Source organism: Danio rerio, chromosome 4 (assembly GCF_052040795.2).
Source record: "Danio rerio strain M-AB ecotype USA chromosome 4, GRCz13ab, whole genome shotgun sequence".
In the NCBI taxonomy this organism is placed as follows: Eukaryota; Metazoa; Chordata; class Actinopteri; order Cypriniformes; family Danionidae; genus Danio; species Danio rerio.
Window position 1 is genome coordinate 33,045,521 of NC_141024.2, and position 21,953 is coordinate 33,067,473.

Here is a 21,953-nt window from a genome sequence, read left to right on the forward strand (position 1 = left end):
TTTATAAAGCAAAGAAGAGTACATTTTCTGATTGAATGAAGGTATGTTAGGAGAGGAACTTGACCACATGTGATATTTGCAGCCATTTTTGGATGCATTTAACCACCCTGTCACATTTTTTATTGTGATGGGGTGGTAAGGGATGTGATGGCGTGGTTCTGCGCCCTATTTGAATGTGAAGATGTATGAAATCAAATATTCTTTAGGGCTAATCAATTAATTTAGTAATTTTTAAATCTAACCCTGTTTGGTCTCTCACCCGCTTCATTACTTTCTCTTTCACACACTCATTTTTAGACATTCACTCATTATCCTTCACTGAAATATTCATAATTTATCTGTTTTTAATTAAAATTTTCACATCTTATTACATAATTGCAGACAGATATGTTTCTATCGAGAGTAGCACACAGTTCAGAATTAACATTACTGGACATACAGTGCTCAGCATTCATTCTTTTTTGGTTTAGTCCCATTATTATTCTTGGGTTACCACAGCAGAATGAACCACCAACTAATCCAGCATACTGTATGTTTTACGCAGCGGATACCCTTCCATCATGGGAAACACCCATTCTCATTCACACACATACATTAAGGACAATTAAGCTTACCCAATTCACCTATACCACATGTGTTTGGACTTGTTGGGGAAACCTACACCAACAAGGGAAGAACATGCAAACTCCACACACAGAAATGCCAACTGATCCAGCCGAGGTGTTCCATCTTACCTCAATGGTCTAATTTTACATACCTCAAAATAAAAACTATAATATTATATATATATATATATATATATATATATATATATATATATATATATATATATATATATTTATTTATTTATTTTTTTTTTTACTTCACAAATGACCTTGTTTAAAGGTTTACACTGGTTGAATTACTTTTAAATACATTGTCCTTACCACCTTGTCACAGTAAACAACCCTGTCAAAGCAGATACCACCCCGTCACACTGTCATTTTCTTACAGGTTTATGGAAAGAAAATAAAATGTTACATAAATGAATGTTGAATGGTGTTCTTTCTGTGTGGACTAAAATAATAATGAATAAAAATGTAACTTGATTTGTACTTTTTAAGTTAATCTGTTTTTTCAGTGAAAACAATGAGGCAATTGAGATGCCAAATTTATATTTCAAAGTTAAAAATGTAATAATAAAAAAAATTATTAAACTACAGACTTTCTATTGATAGCTGCATAAAAGATTATTTGGAAAACATTTAAAATTAAAAAGCAATTAGTTATTTTACTTCTGTAATATCATACATATTGCCCGTAACGGTGTGGTACAAGAGAGGCTCTCTTGCCTAAAGAAAAGCAATATAATTATAATTATATATTATTACTATAATTAGCTGTTTTGGAGGGTTAAGATATATTTCAAGTTGTAGTTTTTTTTTTTTTTTTTTAAGTTTGTACTAATGAGAATTTAGAAAATTGCAATGTGGAAATGGCACCCACTTCATATGAATTGTTGTCTCTTATTATCTGTATTCTATGTTTCTTGCCATTCTTTAGCAGTACAATAATAGTAATAATATTGAATTTACCTTCACTTACAGAAGCATTAAAGGGGTAGTTCACACAAAAAAATGACAATTCTGTCATTTACTCATCCTCTACTTGATCCAAAACTGTTTGAGTTTATTTTGTTGAATGCAAATGAAGATATACTGAAGAATACAGCGGCAAACAAATAGCCACTATGGTTCAATGGCACAAAGTGTTCTTGAGACTCAATTACAATTAATTGATGGATGAGGAGATTCCCCCTATGTGTAAAGAGCTTTGAGTGCCCAGTAAAGTGCTATATAAATGTAAATGTACGGAATTATTAAAACACTAAAGTCACATTGACTGTTTTGACAATGTTTTTGGTTCCTTTTCTGGACTTTAAGCATCTCGGGACTCTCAGATTTCATCTAAAGTGTCTTCATTCATGTTCTGTTCCCAGGGGATTGAAACAACAGGTTGTGGACAATGCCTGAGTGCCTAGTGTACACCCTAGACTGCACTAAAACCCTAGATATAGCCTATAAAGTTGTAGAAATAGGAAAGTAGATGTCATAATTACAAGGATGAGCTTTGCATATTAATAGTAATGTGGTTTAGAGTCAAGTGGATTAAAAAAGTTTTTCAAAATTGTTTTTTTTTTTTTAATGTTTAGATTAAAGGTTTTGATCAACTTCAAATACTGTTTATCTGTGCCTGTGTGTGTGTGTGTGTGTGTGTGAGAGAGAGAGAGCTAGAGAGAGAGTAGTTATAGTGGAAAGTGGAAAACGAGGGAGAAATGTATCAATATAACTGCTACATTATGGCAAAGAAAACTAAACAAAAAAGACTTTTATTTTGGCGTGGCGTGTGACGTCATAAGGCTGCGCCGCTCCGGCGCTGGGATTCAGCTAGAAAAAGGTTTGTGTTTAAAACTTTTACATTAAAATAAACCGATTGATTAAAGTTTCAGGCTTTTTACCCGATGCTAAATTATGAACCTGCTGTTGACAATATTATTTAACCCTTTATACAACGTAGTACTGTTTTACTCAGAGTACTGAGGGCTATTGTTTGAATAAGTTAACAGAAATGTGTGTAATAAGTGTTTTAATTTATTAAATAGCATAATGTCATTCCATTCAAAGTATACAAGAAATGGAGTACTAGTTTTAATCAGGTCATTGTTTCTTATTCAGACTTACTCTTTTACCTGATTTCTTTTTGTTGATTACTCTGATATAAAGAAACTGTTGAAGCAAGCGTTGAAGAGAAGTTATTTTGTTTCTGTTTTTTGTTTTATTAATTTTAAACAGGACATTTATATTGTTTTGTTCATTTTAAACAGGATAAAGTGTCCAAACGCAGAGAAAAACTCCTGCTGAAGCGACTGATCTCCACACTGTTATAAAGATGGCGTTTATTAAAGAGGAGAGTGAAGATGTGAAGATTGAAGAAACATTCACAGTCAAACAGGAAGATCTGCAGGAACAAACAGGTTAGTTTTCATTCTCAAAGACCAACTCAGTCATTTGATCCTCATTCAGATATATTTTAATAATAAGAATACTAAATTAAATCCATCTTGCAGCTCTGAGTGTGCTGCCTAGTTCTCCTAAACGCACATAAGCACTCATTGAAAGAGGAATGAGTTTGTTTCTTGTTACTTGTGTCTTTTGTCATTATTTTTTATGTATTATTAATCTCCCATTTTCTCTACCTTCTTAAGTTTATTGCTTTTCTAGTTCTCCTACTGTTTTTAAAGAGTTCTTGAGCATTGGCGCTACATAAAATAAATAAAAACAATAAATTAAAAAAGTTTAACTGAGCTGACAATATTTGACCTACAGTATTCTCATAGAAGATATCTGCTATTACAGTGATAGTGTTGGCTTAGTACTTTGTACTAATGTCACGGTAATCACAATTCCCTTTATTTCATCAACTTTATGGGTTTAAACTTGTTTCTAGTAGTTGTTACTAGTTCTCACAGATAGTATCTGAGTTAAAATTACATTATTATAATAACTAGTTACCAGGGCTATTGTGTTTAAACATTGTTTTCACAGGGTCTTAAAATGTTGTAAATTCCAAAATCTAAATTTTAGGCCTTAAAAAATCTTAAATTTACTGAAATATTGTGTTGTAGGTCTTAAATATTTTTTAAACAAGTCTTCATTTTTCTTTGTTCATGTTTTGCTATCCAATCTGGCCAAAACCCATACAATCACTAACAATCCATCTCAGAAAAACCTTAAACTTTTAATTCAAAAAGGTCATTTTAACTCTATTTATCATAATGGTTTAATTAATTTAACTTGGTGAAACCTGCAGAAACCCTGGTTTAAAATATGTCAAAAAACGTGGAAGTCCCCAATTTTAAATGTGCTAAATTTTCTAAGTTTGTATTGTTTTGATTTTGCTATTGCTATTATTTTCATTGTGTATTTACTTGAACTGATTGTTCTAGCTGTCCTGGGGTCCATTCTTCGTACGTGGATTACTCAGTTAGCTGGATTTGGATATTGACGATTTGACAAGAACCAGGATCGTTTCGTTCTTCAAAGCTGATCCGAGAGCTGTTGTCATAGCAACAGTTCTGCTAGGTCAAACCTGATCGGGAGCAGGTTCAATTCACATAAACAGAATTAGATCAGCTTAGTTCAAACAAAGATAAAACAGAAAGTATGTTCTGAATTCTGATATTTTCTTACAGTAGTAGTTATATACACTTGGGAAAATGCTACATATTTTTTAACTATATATATAAAGTTATAGTTATTAATAAAATAAATAAAGTTATACATATTAATAAAACTTATGCAATCTGCACCCTCGAAATGAAAGTACAAAGACTGTCACCTGGTGGTGCAAAGAGAAAACTTATTTATATGAACTTTTTAGATCGCTTTAGTACAAATTGTGTATAATAGAAATGCACAATATGTGACTTTTTTTTTTTAAGCAATAATACATTTATGCAGTCATAAACATGTTTTGATAGTTAATATGCCAGTGTTTTGATGCTTCACAAAAGTTGCAGAAGCCTTTACCAATATGAAATTGCTTTTGTAAACAACCAGTTATTCTTTACACCGAATAAAAAATCTTTTCTAAATGTAGAACTAAATACATTGATTTGCATTGAAATACATGATGAATACTCTTGACACATGAAAGTGGAAAGCCTGCAGCTCACGACAAATGTGGAAGGTTATCGCGTGTCATATTTAACAAATCGTTTACTGCTAATTTGATGTAATTTTGCTCACATGGACAATTGAATATTAATCAGATGATGTCATTACGCTGCTGTGCCTTCAGCCAATCGCTGCATTGCTGATCATGATTTCGAGGATCGATAGATCTGTCCTTCACAACACAAGCAGCGATCTCAGACCAGTTTATCCAGACATTCTAATCTGATTCGCGAACTCGTTTGAAGAACCAAATTAGCGAGAGATCAGTTATCAAGATTAAAAGATCCAGGATCTGCAAAATAAACTTAGATCATTTAAGCGAGGTAGGAAGACGGACCCCTGTACGGTGACCTTGAGTGTCATGAAAGGCCCCTTTAAATAAAATGCGTTATTATTTTCTGCAAGCATCAGTGTTTATTGAGATTAAAATAAGATTTAAAAAACAAACAAATTGAAAGTGAGGTAAAAAAACAAAAATACTGTGTATATATATATATATATATATATATATATATATATATATATATATATATATATATATATATATATATATATATATATTGTTTTAGCAACCCATGTGACTGCTTTGGGAAATAACCATCATTGTAGACATCACAGGATGACTGAATGTGAAGGAACGTGTAGTCTGGCACATTTGCTACCCACGACAAGTCAAGATTTAAAAAGAAAAAAAAATTATCTGACGTAGTGACTTTCATAAACGACAGTAAAAATCATGTGATCGATATGTTTAAGTTTGTCCTTTTGCTAAATGTTTGTCATTTCTTTTCTGCAAATTAGATTTTTTTTTAAATCTGCTTGATTCTTTTAAAACCAAAAGCAGTCCCCGTCAATTGGTGTTTTTTTTCCCATAAGATACACCTTTGTGACTGTTTTATTTTATGTGTATAGTCTTTAATGTGCTTTTTAATAATTTTATTCTTTTCAAAGCAGCACACAGACGCAAATTTATCCTTGAAAACGTGGCATGAGAGCAATGCACGTGCAATCAATTCCTGAGCCTTTGCATACATTTTTAAAACAAAAGACAAGATAATTTAATTACTTTCAATGTGCTAAATATTTGTTAAACGAATATTTAAAAAAAAAGATTAGTAGGCCGCCGTCGGTCAGTGTTGACCATGAATGACGTATCATAGCTCTTATCTTGACGCATGACTGATTGTCTGAGACGGCGTCGTTGGTGGCTGAAGAGACCAATACGGGAGAGGCATTCTTTACCGCAGCAGTCGCATTGATAGTGGCTCCCTGGCTGACGCACTGCACCTTTCAGTGAACTCGCTTGTCCTCTGATGCACGCATCATGTTCTTCTCACCTGACTTGAGTTGTTTGGTCAGGGTGCACCTCCATTTCAGGCGGTCTGCTGCGAGGTCTTCCCAGGACTTGATGTTTATGTCGAGGGCCTTCATGTCCCTCTTCACGACATCTTTTAAACTGTAAAACTGTCTGCGCCAAAAGCCTAGTGGTTAGTGTGTCGACACATAGCTCCAAGGTGCTCACGGCGACCGAGTTTGATTCCTGGCTTGTGGTCCTTTGCCGATCCTTTCCCTATCTCTGATTACCACACTTTCCTGTCTGTAAAATCTCCCACTGTCCTATCCAAATAAAGGTGAAAACCCCTAAAAAATTATTATATATATAAAAAAAACTGTAAAACTGACTAAAGTGCATGGTAATCGTAAATAAAGGAAATTAGTAAATTAATCTATATCATTATTTAATGCATAAAATAGGCAATGTTTTTATAAATTGAGGTAATTCTGAAACTTTTAATTGCATTTTCTTTTCTTATAAATAATAAAAGTTGCATCAGATTGCTGAAAACTAACCTGAAAACCTGCGTAAACAGGGCCACAGTGACTTTTTATTTTTCAGTGAAACAATTGTATAGTCTTCTGTCTACATGACTGGCAAATGCTTCAGGAAAAACCTGCTAAATATCTGCAAATATTTTGTTAACAAATGTTTAGTAATGTTAGTAATGCATAGAAAACTGCAAAACAGATTTGTCCTGAGCTCATTAACCTACTGATGACAGCCACTTTGTGATGGTTTTTAAGGTGGTTAATGAGATTTGTTGTGTTACCTTGGGAAGTTTAGACTGAACAGGAGCAAAGTCTACCTGATCAACATTACATTACTCGAAAAAAACACTTGCAATCTAGACGCAGTCACCTTGTTTTGCAGTACAATCCGTAAACTCCACTCATTAAAATAACGGCTTGGTTATACTGTAAAATCGTGACGATATTTAAATATTGGTTGTGGGCTACAAATATCGTTATTGTGATAATAATATAATTAATCGTGCAGCCCTACACTCTTCCAATATGTTCCTGGCTGTTTTTAACCCATTGACTTCTATTATAACCACATTTTTTACCACAAAGACAAGACACCAAATAATCATGCATTCTAGATTGTTGCCGTTTTCCCTGTTGGGAAGAGGTCAAATGTGTCATTTTTACTGTTGATCATCAGTTGGCAGCATTAACCCTTTAAATAGGCATGTTCAAAAAGTTTCTGTCTTTTATATGGAGTTCAGTGGAGTAAAACAGTAGATTATAGTGTGCATGCATAAATACACTTTGTAGGGGGACCAACAGTTTTATCCCAAAAATCAGATGAAGAAGAGCAGGAGTCAGAGAATAAATTAAAAGAAAGTTTACTGTAGATAGTTTGCAGTTTTATCAGCAGAAACCAGCTTCAACACTCGCAAAAAGTTTGTAGACCGCTCTACATACAATCTCAGAATAACAACAATTACACTCTTACATAAGGGGGTTGAAGACCGCGTGTACACATTTTTATGCGTCTTCTCCTCATAATGCCAAAAAGAACTTGAATTACACTTTTAGTTTTGATCGTACAGATCAGATCAATACATCAATCGAATCTGTTAAGTGTCTAGTTTTTATTGTGTACACTCACAGTGACAACAAACTTGTGTGCTTTTGCAAAATAAGGAGTATTAACAGTGTAGGCATTCTCTCTTTTCTCTCTCCGCGTACTGTTTTACAGGCTTTGTTATTACAATCGTCTGCAAGAGACGCACACAACATGTAGACTGTGGTCAGAAAAAACACGTCATTAAAATGAACAGAAACTCTGCAAATACTCAACAAAGAGGCATGAGAGATATATCTATAGAAAGCTTGATGTGTATAGTTTTGCATTAACCAATTCAAGTCAAAAACAAATAATCTCTTTTCATGTAATCCGTATAAAAGTAGGGACTGGTACAGATTCTCCTGTATCGCCTCATTACAGCTATTGTGATCCCGCACTCTGTGAGCGCGCTGTTCATATGGAAATAAACTGAGGTGAGCCTGGTAATAATGTACACGCTTCCCGAGACATGGCATAAAACGACAAGCTTTATCATAGATGCACATGTTAGACGAGTGAAGAAGCACTTCGGATGGACGTCGATGAAGAATTTACTTTCGCCTCAAAGGAAGAGCACGACTCTGATGACAAACACATACATTTTGAAGAACGTCTACACCCAGCGGAGGATAGAATTCATGTCGGGTAAGTCTTTTATTCTTACCTTCTTGTAGTTTCATTGCTGTACAAAGTGTATCCTATTACTTATATAGCATATAATGATAAACATAGGCCTATATAATAAAAATGTTATATGAATAACTATTGAATTAATTAAACAAATATTTTCAAGTATTTTACTATAGTATGGTTCAAAACAACTTAATTATTCACTATAAATTACTAATATTTTTTTTCATGCGAGTATGATAATCTTATTTGTGGTTAATTGTGTTAAAATATAGTTTCTTTGTTATTTGCATTCTGTTCTCTCATCAAGTATGCATATGCTAAGCTATTGTAAAAAAATATACTGACCGTTGTTTACAGAACAGAAGTTGTTTAGTTTGTAATTCCTATGTGGTAACTGAGTTTATTAGGTAGATTTAGTACTAGTATCAGTGAACATCACAAAAATGTTAATAATGTAGTTCATGTAATCAGATTGCTTTTTTTTTCAGATGTGGAAAAGAGTAAAAAAAAGAGACTGATGCTGACATGGCTCCTCAGGCTCTGAGATTCTTCATGAATCTGGACGTCAGCTAAGATCATGTTATGCTCACACTCAGCTTTTACAAACCTTACACCCTTTATTATCTCACACTCTTCATATTTACATTGTTGATTTGCTTTGAATGTGTCTTCTGTACACAATGTGTCGTGTAAATTCCAGCGCATGCCTTAAGTTATACGTAAAGTGTATTTATCAGTAGATTTGCTTTATGTAATTATATATATCTTACAGAGTTGTATACAGTTTACTGACTCTCACAAGTGTATCAAGTTGTTTTGTGTGATAGTTAAATATATTTTAACAAATAAAAAAATATATATATAAATAAACTTTTTTTTTTTCCCTCAGATTCTTTCTTGAAACTCTTCCCCCTTACTGTACGTTCACAACGAAAGTGGCGAGTGCGTCAAAGGTCGCTCTGGCCGCCCTGGTGACAACGCTGTCTGTCTTTAGCTCTGGATGCAAGAGCGTCAAAATTTGCTACATTGATCTCGTATTTAAAGGGGCCGTTGCAGCATATCTTATCAGTTACATTACTGCATAAAACCATACTTTCTAGCTTGAAAATGTTGCTCACTTATTATCAAATTTGTTTAACAATGAGAGATCAAGTTGCATGTGATGTGGATTTGCTTCACTCAATTATCCAGTGTGTCCATATGTCTAAAATATCCTGAAGCAGCAATACTGTTTTGTATTGTCGCATGATATTCACGCTTTTTTTTAAGAAAAAAACATATAACTTGCAACATTAATGCACGCCAGTAACTTTTTAAAATATGTTCCAGTAATGAAACATTGCAAATAATTAGAAATTCGGCGACCGGAATAATCAAACTCTTGGGAACAACTGTGGTCGGAACCAAAGTTCACAGGAGAACTGTGTTCTCTGGACTCCTCTCAAGCGGTGGACTTCTACATTCTGATTGCTTGCCGCCAAACCACGTCATAGCTCATTACCATAAAGCTGACTTGATTTCAACCCTCCTCGACGCCCACACCGGCAAAGACGTGCCACTCCTCGCTGCTTATCGCCGCCGGCTCTCATTGAAAATAATTGACTTAAGGCTACATTGACGCTCTCGCCGCTTTCGGTGTCACATACCTGTCTGATGGCTCATTATTAGGCCCACAATGAATCTGCGCACGCAGAATTCCGCAGATTTTTACCCCATCATTACTTGTTTATTTGCTTGAGTAAATGTGTGTAAATCTATATTTATTCAGCTTTTAAATTAAAACAGTAATATTATTGACTAATATGAAAATGTTCATTTAATTTATATACAATGCAGTTTAAAAAAATAAAATAAAATTCCACAGAAATCCGCAGATTTTTACCAAAATTCTCTCCAGAAATAGCAAAAAAAAATGTCCGCAGATTCCGTCTGGCCCTACTCATTATGTAGGTCTTTGTCTTCTCAAATGTGAATCATTGCATTAGTAATGATAGTTCATGCCTTCAAAACAAAATATATAAAATGAGAATTTGAGCAAAAAAAACTAAACTTTTGCTTCTTACCCACGGAGCGGAGGGGTCAAGGGAAATGAGTGGAGAATGGCGAATGTGGAGGTGTGGATGTGAAGATTGAGTGCGTTGACGAACCCAGCCGGTGAGCCGGCAGCTGACTCCATGCCAGCGAAATAAATCGGTAAGTTGATTGTGTTCAGGACTCACTGCGCTGAAGTCTTTGGTGATGCACTCGTTCACAGACGTCACGAGCACGTTTACACTGCTCGTCTCGACCCGTGTCATTACTCGTTTCACCGCACTGCAACAGTTGTCAACTTCTATTTCTTACGCACACCACATAATGCTGCCCTCTTCAACTCTCCTCTTCTTCCTTTATACCAGTGGTCACCAAACTTGTTCCTGAAGGGCCCGTGTCCTGCAGATTTTAGCTCCAACACTGATCAAACACACCTGAACAAGCTAATCAAGGTCTTACTAGGTATACTTGAAACATTCAGGCAGGTGTGTTGAGGCAAGATGGAGCTAAACCCTGCAGGGACACCGGCCCTCCAGGACCAGGATTGGTGACCCCTGCTTTATACTCTCACCCAGGGGCAGACTGGGACAAAAATTCAGCCCTGGCACTGCAGCCACATCAGCCCACATTACCACACAGACTCACCCATTTGCCTTTTTGCCATCCCATGGGTAAAGACCAATGAAACAATGTTGACTGTCATCACAGAAAACACCAACAATTGTTAATGCATGATTATATGCTGTCATGGCTTTGCAATAAAACAATGTTATAATAGAGGCCAATTGAGAAAAAACTGCCAAGAATATAACGAAAAGGGAGTAAATTTGCCCAGAGTGTATTGAGGTTTTTTATTTATTTTTTATTTCAAAGCATTTTCCCAGAATATGTCGAAATAAGAAGTCCCCAAATATCGGTTCGTTTGCTGAAACACAGAGAAAGTTTCAATATACAATAACTTCTGTTAAGCAGCTTTGACACAATTTACATTGTAAAAGCACTAGATAAATAAAGATGAATTGAATCTGCTTAAATGTGTACACGTTAATAGACCAAACTAAATATGATCAGATTCATTTTACATTTAATGTGCATGAAAATTACGTGTGTAGTCAATGTGTCTTTACACGTTTAAGCTCTTGATGAGAGTTTTTAAGACTTCATGAAAAATAATGTTTTTTTTTATTTCAGACCTATTTGAAGAGTATGAGGGGAGTAAAGAGGAGGAACATCATGTCAAAATTGAGGAAAAAACTCATTTACAGACTGATGGTAGTTTGAAAAGGAGAGACAAGAATCGTTTCACCTACACTCAGTGTGGAAAGAGTTTGGCAAGCAATAGCAAACTTAAGATTCACATGAGGATCCACACTGGAGAGAGACCATTTAATTTCACTCAGTGTGGGAAGAATTTCAGCCAATCAGCATACCTTAATCAACACATGAGGATCAACACTGGAGAGAAACCATTTAATTTCACTCAGTGTGGGAAGAATTTCAGCCAATCAGCATACCTTAATCAACACATGAGGATCAACACTGGAGAGAAACTATTCAGATGCCCTCAGTGTGGGAAGAGTTTCAATTGCTTAGCACACCTTAATAAACACATGAGGATCCACACTGGAGAGAAACCATTCACATGCCCTCAATGCGGGAAGAGTTTCAGCCAATCGTCATTCCTTAATCACCACATGAGGATCAACACTGGAGAGAAACTTGCACTTAAGCCGTGGTCACACTGGACTTTTCTCCCCATAGACTTCTATTCATACGCACGAGAATGTGTCAAACTGGAAACGCAAGTTTGTGCGTCAAGTTTCGCAGTTCACTCCATTGCAAAGTTCAAGCTTGGTGAACTCTGACCTTCAAAATTGCATCACTTGACTGTGTGAGACCAATCGAAGATCAAAACATAACCTCTCTGGACAGAAATGTAAAATATGGACCAATCACTCACTTTTTTTAATGCCCAATCATGTTTTTTAATCCCGCCCCTTTTAGCAGCTCCATACAACATAATTTTGAATGCTCAAACTCTTGTGTGACCGCAGCTTCGGTGTGGGATAAGTTTCAGCAACTCATCAGACCTTAATAAACACATGAGGATCAACACTTGGAAACCATTCACATGAACTTAATGTGGGAAGAGTTTCAACCAATCAGCAAACCTTAATGAACACATGAAGATTCATACTGGTGTGAAAGAGTATGTGTGCTTGAGTGTGAGAAGACTTTTTTACAGCTCCAAAATTGAAACTGCACCAGATGATTCACACTGTTACAAGAGGTTTAATCAGTTAACAAATCTGAAAACACAAAAGGGGATTCACACTGGAGAGAAACCGTACAGATCTGATCAGTGTCTACAGAGTTTTGCTCACTCAGCGCAGCTTAAGAAACACATAGACAAAAAGTTGCACACATGACATGAACGCAGCAAAACATTTTCTCATGTGCAAAGGATGTGTCATGTCTGAATAATGTTTGAAAAGGCTGAGTGAAGGTGTACTGTTTTCCAACACTCCTACACTGCAGTAGGTGAGGTTGGAAATGTGTTGCGCTCCTCACGTTTACCGTAAACACAATGATGACGGCTGAGAGAAAAACAGTTTCATAAACATCTGGCAAACAGTGCCTCTGCAGCTTAAAATCTCTTTGCAAGTGATTGTACAGGTGCGGATACATTTGTACTCTACTCTCCAGTGTATTCATATAGCTAGTGTTGTTTTGGATGATGTTCTCTGTCTGACTCCCTGAATAAGAAACAAATCACTGGAAAGACACTGCACATCAAAGAAGGTGGAGCTTCAGGATGGTTAGTTTGCAATATACCAGGGCCTCAAGTTTAGAAAGCCCATTCAATTGTCCTGTGTTGCAGCTTTTTTTTAGTAAAGTTTCTTTACTTTTAGGTTCAAGATTCTTTCTGGTTTACTACATTTACTTTTTTGAGTAGAATACAAACTTGATGAATATTTGATGATTTAGGCAGAGCGACAGGTATTAAGTTTTACAATATTAATACACTGTGATGATCCCAAGACTCCTGATTGGAGTATGTGGTAAATCCTGATTGGAGTATGTGGAGTATCCTGTTTGGATGCCTGCATTACTCATTAATGGGTATATAAAAGTTGTTATGCTAGCTACCCTAGGACACTGTGGCCCCTTGGGAGTCCTCATGTCAAGACCTACCATCTCATTGTTTCTTTAATCTCATGGTTTTGTTTTGCATTACTTATATCATGTAGTTAAAGTGTTGTTGTGATTATATCCTGCTTTCGAGGCTCTTTTGGTCTACTTCACTTTGTCAGACAGGTCCTATTTAGGTGATTTCTTGATTGCGAACACATGTGTGGTAGTAATCAGGTCTGGGTGTGGCTAGAGAACTTGAAGCCAGTGTGGTAAATTAAATTTTTGTTTTAATAAGAAAAAAACATTTTAACATAGGTAGTATTTTGTCTTCCTGTTAATAATAAAAACCTTAATTTAAAAACTGCACAATGTGATTATGTTATCTTTGCATAATATTTACATTTGTTTAATGATCTGAAACCGTAGTGTTAGATTTCTTCATTGCATTTGTTACATGCACATTACTAAACCAGAGAACATTTGTCATTTTAAGGTGCAGATTTAAGGCTTTATGCAGATATGTCTCATGTCTGTGAGGCAAATATTCACAGAGATTCAGCAGTTTTTCTGACAGATTTACTAGTCAGGCACCGAATGAAAAACATTCCCTGTCTGCTTTACAAGTTTTACAAAAACATGTTGTTTTGTTGTGATTACAAAACTGGCCATTTACAGCTTTCAAATTTGTCTCATCAATATGACCAAAATTAATCTGGGATCAATCATATAAGAATCCGCTTAAATGTGTATGTGTGTAATGAACCCCAGGAGGTTGAAATGACGAGATCAATCTAAATATGATCTGCTATGTTTTTACATTTAATGTGCATACAAAATAAAGGTTTGTGTAGCCTTTGTTTTAGTGGCTTTTCACTTCAGCTTTTGATGAGAGTTTTAATGATTTACTAAAAACTGAACTTTTTTTTATTTCAGATCTAATTAACGAATATGAGAGGAGTAAAGAGGAGGAACATCGTGTCAAAATTGAGGACAAAACTCATTTAGAGACTGATGGTGTTTTAAAAATGAGAGACAAGAGTTGTTTTACCTGCACTCAGTGTGGAAAGAATTTGGCAAGCAAAAGCAAACTTAAGATTCACATGATGATCCACACTGGAGAGAAACCATTCACATGCACTCAGTGTGGGAAGAGTTTCAGCCAATCATCATCACTTAATAAACACATAAGGATCCACACTGGAGAGAAACCATTCACATGCACTCTGTGTGGGAAGAGTTTCAGCCAATCACCATCCCTTAAACTACACATGAGGATCCACACTGGAGAGAAACCATTCACATGCACTCAGTGTGGGAAGAGTTTCCGCCAATCACCATCCCTTTATTTACACATGAGGATCCACACTGGAGAGAAACCATTCACATGCACTCTGTGTGGGAAGAGTTTCAGCCAATCACCATCCCTTAATCAACACATGAGGATCCATACTGGAGAAAAACCATTCACATGCACTCAGTGTGGGAAGAGTTTCAGCCAATCGTCATACCTTAATCAACACATGAGGATCCACACTGGAGAGAAACCATTTGCATGCACTCTGTGTGGAAAGAGTTTCAGCCAATCACCATCCCTCGTTCTACACATGCGGATGCACACTGGAGAGAAACCATTCACTTGCACTCAGTGTGGGAAGAGTTTCATCCACTCATCACACCTTAATCAACACATGATGATCCACACTGGAGAGAAACCATTCACATGCCCTCAGTGTGGGAAGAGTTTCAGCAAATCATCATCCCTTAATCAACACATGATGATCCACACTGGAGAGAAACCATTCACATGCACTCAGTGTGGGATGAGTTTCAACCAATCATCAAACCTTAATAAACACATGAGGATCCACACTGGAGAGAGACCATTCACATGCACTCAGTGTGGGAAGAGTTTCATCCACTCATCATACCTTAAAATACACATGAAGATCCACACTGGTGTGAGAGAGTATATGTGCTTGGAATGTAAGAAGACTTTTATCACAGCTGCAGAATTGAAACGGCACCAGAGGATTCACACTAGAGAAAAACCGTACAAGTGTTCACACTGCAGTAAGATGTTTACTCACTCACGAACCCTGAAAACACATGAGAAAATTCACACTGGAGAGAAACCGTAGACATGATCAGTGTGTACAGAGTTTCACTCATTCGGGGCAGCTTAAGAAACCTATGGGATGGTACGTGCATGGCTTCGACACATGTAGCAGCATAGAAAGAGCGCTCCCATACACACTGGTATTAATCCTCCTTTTTACATCATATATGATAACCTAGACCATGTTTAAATAACACGGAGGGGGACAAAAACAAAAAGGCTAGAACAAAACAACCATTGAAACCTGAAAAAAAACGAGAAATCAACAGATGAAAAATCCGAGACAGACGGGGTAGCTAATAGCCTGTCAGCTAGCATTGCAGCAATACATACGGACATCAAAACTTTCTGGATGGATAATAAATCTGATTTAACCACCTTTCAAGATTCTCTCACAAAAGACATGAAAATGGAACTAAGTAACTTTAAACAAGAAGTCAATCAAAAACTGGATGGCCTTATTATGGACCTAAACGCAACAGCAGAAAAGGTCAACAAAGCGGAGCAGCGAGTTGGAGAATTGGAGGAGAACGTTGGTGAGATTTAATAAATGCTCGATCAAACCATCCAAATTTAAGAAAATTTACAAGAAAAACTGTTAGATCTAGAAACACGCTCCCTTAGAAATAATATTCTGATCTTTGGAATCCCGGAAGGAAGCGAAGGGAATGATATCCAAGACTTGGTGGAAACGATTATCAAACCGGAGCTGGACCCTAAAATCCAACGGTGTCACCCGGCAATCGGTCCAAAACCACCTGCTGACGCACATCCTAGATCAGCGATGGTATTCTTCCTGGAATACAAAACGAAGGACCTGTGGCCTCATGTATCAACGCTGCATACACACAAAAAAATTGCGTACGCCAGGTTTCACATTCACGTTTGGATTTACTAACGATGAAATGAACGCGAGAGTGTGTGTTGGTCCACGCCAACTTCATGCCTTGCATACGTGCATTTCTTGTGTGTGTTTATTTTATTTCCATTGGCAACTCCTAGAGGCAATTGTGTTAAATTGCACACTACAAATGGGGCGAGATCATCCGCATGTCTAGCAGGTATATAAGGTTTCCATACCATACAGTTGACTAGCCAAACATTGAAGCGTAACTTGAAGCGATTGTCGATTTTCCCAATGTAATCGGAGCGATCTACTGCACACACATTACTATAAAGGCACCATCTAAAGACGAATTTGCATACGTGAATCAGAAACATTTCTATTCAATAAATGTGCAGATAATATGTGATGCTCAAACGCCCTTAACATAATACACACACTTCCTACTTGTGTTCCTCGTGATGAAGAGTAGGCAAAATCTGATATGGAATGGGGAAAAAAGAATGAGTTCATCAGAGACTGGATTTGAACCGCAGAATGACAGTGTCAAAACATGTTGCCCTGCGTTTTACGAGCTACACCACTCACGCTGCTGATGTCCACCCTATTTACACTGTTAAAAATTGTCCCGTTAAAAAACAGTAAAATACTGGCAGCTGCAGTTGCCAGCAATGTACTGTTATTTTACAGTATGTTGCTGTAAAAATACATGGACTACATTGATTTACACAATACTCAAGTGAACTCATTTTGCTCACTGAAAGCAACTGCCTCAACTTGGTCAACTGCTGAATGAGTTTATGAAGTAATGTGCTATATATGCTTAGAAGCATACTTATAATGATAACTTATTTTAGTTAATTAGAAAAGTTCGGTTTAACTCTAATGTCTTATTTTTCACAACAGCACACATACATGTAAATCTGGATTCACCAGAGAGATTCTGACTGCATCAGCCACTAAACAGCCGCTATCTTTAAATAGAGAAACATGCAGAATAACATCAGCAGTTCATTGTTCATCTTTAACTCATACACTAGCTCTACTCTCCTCCACAACGGTGACACACAGAAGAAATTAGCTTCAGGTTTTACAGTAAAATACTGTTTTTTTCCTTGATTTAACGGTAATCTACTGGCAGCTGTGGTTGCCAGCAATATACTGTTTTTTTACAGTCTACTTCCGTAGTGTAAATTAACAGTATATTACTGTTAAAATACATTTTTACACTGTGTTTTTACCTCTCACACCTTTAACCCTTTAAACCCCAGAGCCTATACTTCAGTTTTAATTGAAGTGTCCACACTACTGAGTGTTCAAGAAACATGGAGCAAAGCTGAAGTAAATTCATTAATTAACTGACTAATTAAATGATAATTGAGGATTAACAATGAACAAATGAAGAAATACTGAAGGGAAAAAACAAGAACAGAACATACAAAACTTTAGTCACAGTTTTATAATAAAATAACCTGAAGAACAACAAATGATTAAATCATTTAAATGATCAGCGGATGATTAAACAACTCTACAAACATCATCACCAGCTACACTTATTACTTAATACATGTATTTTTGTATAACATCTACTAAAGTTCTTCTTGAGAAAAAGGTGAAAGTTTTACGTCACCATCATGGAGAACAGAGTTTGCTTTAGTTGGGCTCTTAGCCCTGTCATTTTTAACATTTATATATCTTGGCTGCTGCAATTGTTAAGAACTTTGTTTAAAAAGCTCCTTTGTTGAGGCAAGCCAGCCAAAAACCTAAATAAGATCTGGTGATGTTCATGTTGCTATTAAATGGCAGAGTCTGTTCTCATTTAGTATTATAAAATTTACTGCTCCTATTCAATGTTAAATCTATTGTTTTACATTATATGTATATATATATTGCAATGATTTCTGGAAGTTTTTAAGAATATCTTGGACAATAACACTGCTCTATGGTGTAAATCGCACTCAAAGAGACATCAATAATCAGCATATGAACCTCAATAATGGTGACAACAAATTTAACAAAATTAACAGTTTAACTCACAAACAGGCAACTGAAAGTCTAAACATAAACAACAGCAGAATCAAACACAAATAAAGAAAAGTGTAAGACCATTATACAACATTTATTTATACCGCAATGCATGCTGGGATATTTGTACAGTGCCACTCCCAGCATGCATTGCAGCATGAAACATTTGAGATGTTACCATTGTTGAGATACAAGGTCAGATTCATGAGGTCTGAGTGTGTATTTGTCATAACTGAACTGTTTTTGTATGTTATTTTTTAACTGTTAAGTAATTTCAGAGGTATCTTTTCTGTTTCCACTTCTCTTTAATTAAATTAATACCTGCAACTAAGCATAAAATCTATTGCATGAGGCCCTTCATCCAGATTTATACCAAAATATTTATCAGAACTGATTTCAGATAAATAGATTTCTCTATGTATTGACTTCCCAACTTTATTGCTATAGTACAAACATTTTGTAAACTCTGTATTAGAGCAGTTGGAAAGTCTTCTTAAATGAGTTCAAGGGTGAAGAACCCAACTAAATCAGCCCCTCACTCCATTACGGTGACACAAAAAACACCTTAATTTCTGTTGGATCTCAATGAGAATTGTATGGACATCAAATCAGTCAGTAATAAGTGTGTCTGCTGTTGTTTGTGAAGTTGTTTAATGATCCTCTGCTGAGACTGAAGCTGTTTTATTTTACTTGATTTTATTTAATGTTGTAACTCAAGTCACTGTTTGTGTTTCTTGTTTATTTTCTTCAGTAATTGTAATTATTAACAGCAGGTGTTCATCAGTGTCTGAATTCACTCGTTAGTGTTCATTAAAACTGTCTGGTGAACTATATTAGTTAACTAGTGTATGAAATAGTGAACAAGGACACAAAGCGTGATTTCAAACACAGACTTCAAAACATCGAATCTGAACTCTGTTAGCTCACAGTTTTCTGCAGTTGGTTACTTTCTCGAAAACAAAAATGTTACCCAGAAAGCACTGTTTTTAACAGAATATTACTGTTTTAGTGAAAAAACATTATTTTATCGTAGAATCTGACCGTTTTTTAACAGCAATTTTTTACAGTGTAGCTTTGTTGTCTCTGTCAATCAAACGGGTGGAAATCACTCAACTAGCTCATTCCAACGAAAAACTTGCAAATAACACCGTTTTTCTATAGTCTACCTCCGATAGCACATTCTGTCCAAAGTTTGTCTTCTTGCTTGCTTTTGCCATTGCTTTTTCGTTTGGTTTTACCAAAGTAGAGTCATTAGCATATTCATACGGGGGAGGAGGCAGGGAGGGGTTTTGCGCTTGTGCACATGCGCTCAGTTTCACGTTTCGGATGTACAAAGTGCGTACGCCAAATATTTCATACATCTGAATATTTTACTGCGTACGCACATTTACAGTGTGTACGCACATTTACATTTTACTTTGTGGGTATGCAATGTTTTAGTATGATTTCAACGCAAGTCTTCGTATATGAGGGCGCTGGAAAGTAATACACTGGAACGAAAAAAGGATTTTCTTTGACCAAGACTACCAACCTGAGATCCACCAGAAAAGATGGGCGTTTGTACCAATAAGAAAAATTCTGAAAGAAAAGGGAATAAAGTTCTAAACACCAACGCCGCCGAAACTTAGAATCTTTCTGGAAAACGGGCCTGTCATGTACATTTCGATGACGGGGGCATCATGAGATCTAAAAAAAAAAGGACTGATAAACAGCGAAGAAGAAACTATTATGGGAATCTCTGGGAAAGTGAAACCTTGGCAAAAGGTTGGAGTGACATTGAAGAAAAGTAAGGAAAAACAAGCAAAAATCCGAGAAGAACTACGGGAATTTGAAAGGGACAACACTAGCTGTGTTCGAAAGAAGGGTAAAACCTGACAGATCCTAACAAAGAACTCTGAGAGACTGGTAAAACTTCTTGACTTGATTCACCGATGATGGACATTTAAATCATTTGAAGGAAGAACGACACAAGATGAACGATTAAAGCACACCAAGACTCAAGTCATTGAGTAACATACTGGTAGGAAGACATAAAGGGATTCTAATTTATACACTTAAAATCCCTTGCTATAATTAGTAGAAATATTCAACTTGAAAACCTAGCCAGAAATACAAGAATATAATATTGGCAGATATGGGCGCTGAATATATGTTAGTTGAATTTTTTTGTGCAATAGGCACAGCAAGGAGGGGCCCTTTAGAGAAGGAAGAGCTTTCCCCTCACATTAAGAAGTTATTAAGACTTTAAGGTTTGGAGACCTTTTTCGTTTTTTTTTTTTTTTTTTTTTTTTTTTTTTTTTTTGTGGTTCAGGATATTCATATTTGTGTTTTTTTTTATGTTCCGTTCACCGTGATCTTCGCAATGACATCTGATTATAGTATATGCAAAAACAGGAATATAGAGTATTTACTTTGAATATTAATGGGTTACTAAATCCAATTAAAAGAAGCAAACTCATAGATAAAATGAAAAGAGAAAAGCAACAGATAATCTTCTAGCAAGAGGCACATCTTTCTGATACATAACATAAGAAATTAGGTAAAATGGGATTTAAGTAGGGATGTAACGGTATCAGAATTTCACGGTACGGTAATACCTCGGTATGAATGGCACGGTACGGTATTTATTAAATCATTTACAGGAAAAACAAAACTAATGAAAATACCCCCAAAAAGTGCCAAAAGTGTCAATGACATACAAATTAGCCATCTATCTGTAAGCTTTAAAACAGGAACTTCAATTTTTCCATTTTAATAACAAAAAATTATTAAACCATGTAAAAAAAATAAAGTTTCAATTTAGTATTGTTGAAAACTCATCACATTCAACATTTAATCACTCACTCACTTAGATAGAGATGGGTTTTTTAAGGAAAATTATATAACTATAATCTGGTAAAAGCTAGTATCTCTGGGTATTTACAATGTCCCCTGCAACAGAAAAAAACCCTCTCATTTGAGACTGAGGTTTCTGGGACAGAGATATGACTTGGCCCAGGTTGACAGCAGTGGGTAACGTTGTGCATTGTCTTTCCCCCACCTGAGAGGACAAGCCATGAGTGAGATAGAGGTCTCTTTGCGGTACAAGTCAATGTCTTCATCAATCTGAACAGTGTGCTGTATTCTGCAGTCCCCATGACTGTTATTAGTCGTATTCCCCAACTTGCAGGCAAGTGCACACATAGGGCTCAACCTGTGCAGTGCACATGCCCTTTTTAGTCTTGGATAGAAAGTGCCCTTCCAAAATGATCAAAAGTGCCCCTGCGACGCGACACACCCTCCGTCCCGCCCGACGTGACAACGCCGCTATTCAGTGCGCGCGCGGCATCAACAACAACACCCCCAACCGAAATGCTTCCACACATCCAATTTAAAACCCACTTTAGGTTCCATCAATTCCAGCTCTTTTTCATCCCCGCTACTAGCAGCACACTCCATTTCCGCATTACTGGATCTGTAGCGACAACAGATCATCAGATGATGATCAAAGGATGATGGCCACGCCTGGGATGATGGGAATTGTACTTTTCGCTACCTCCCGTT

The 21,953-nt window shown here is 36.2% G+C and overlaps 1 protein-coding gene and 1 long non-coding RNA gene across 7 annotated transcripts; one reads left to right on the top strand and one right to left on the bottom strand.

Moving 5' to 3' along the window:
* Positions 1–2,380: 2,380 nt before the first annotated feature.
* Positions 2,381–20,801, top strand: LOC103910470 (uncharacterized). Of its 6 annotated transcripts, none has more exons than XM_087248857.2 (5): positions 2,381–2,436; positions 2,864–3,013; positions 10,331–10,452; positions 11,482–13,108; positions 14,359–19,241. In XM_087248857.2, the coding sequence occupies exon 5, from the start codon at positions 14,451–14,453 to the stop codon at positions 15,561–15,563; it is 1,113 nt and encodes a 370-aa protein (XP_087104983.1). In that variant the 5' UTR covers positions 2,381–2,436; positions 2,864–3,013; positions 10,331–10,452; positions 11,482–13,108; positions 14,359–14,450; the 3' UTR covers positions 15,564–19,241. The 6 variants fall into 6 exon arrangements, 5 of the variants coding, with proteins under 5 accessions (XP_087104983.1, XP_087104981.1, XP_087104982.1 ...); XM_087248855.2 differs by having other exon boundaries at positions 11,482–12,966; XR_015942473.1 differs by lacking the exons at positions 10,331–10,452; positions 11,482–13,108 and adding an exon at positions 19,483–20,801 and having other exon boundaries at positions 14,359–17,000.
* LOC148680258 (uncharacterized) lies at positions 13,202–20,871 on the bottom strand. The gene is made up of 3 exons (XR_015942511.1): positions 19,476–20,871; positions 15,042–16,989; positions 13,202–14,538 (listed from the first exon to the last, which is right to left on the bottom strand). It is a non-coding gene; the product is annotated as an uncharacterized LOC148680258 (long non-coding RNA).
* Between the last annotated feature and the right edge of the window lie 1,082 nt (positions 20,872–21,953).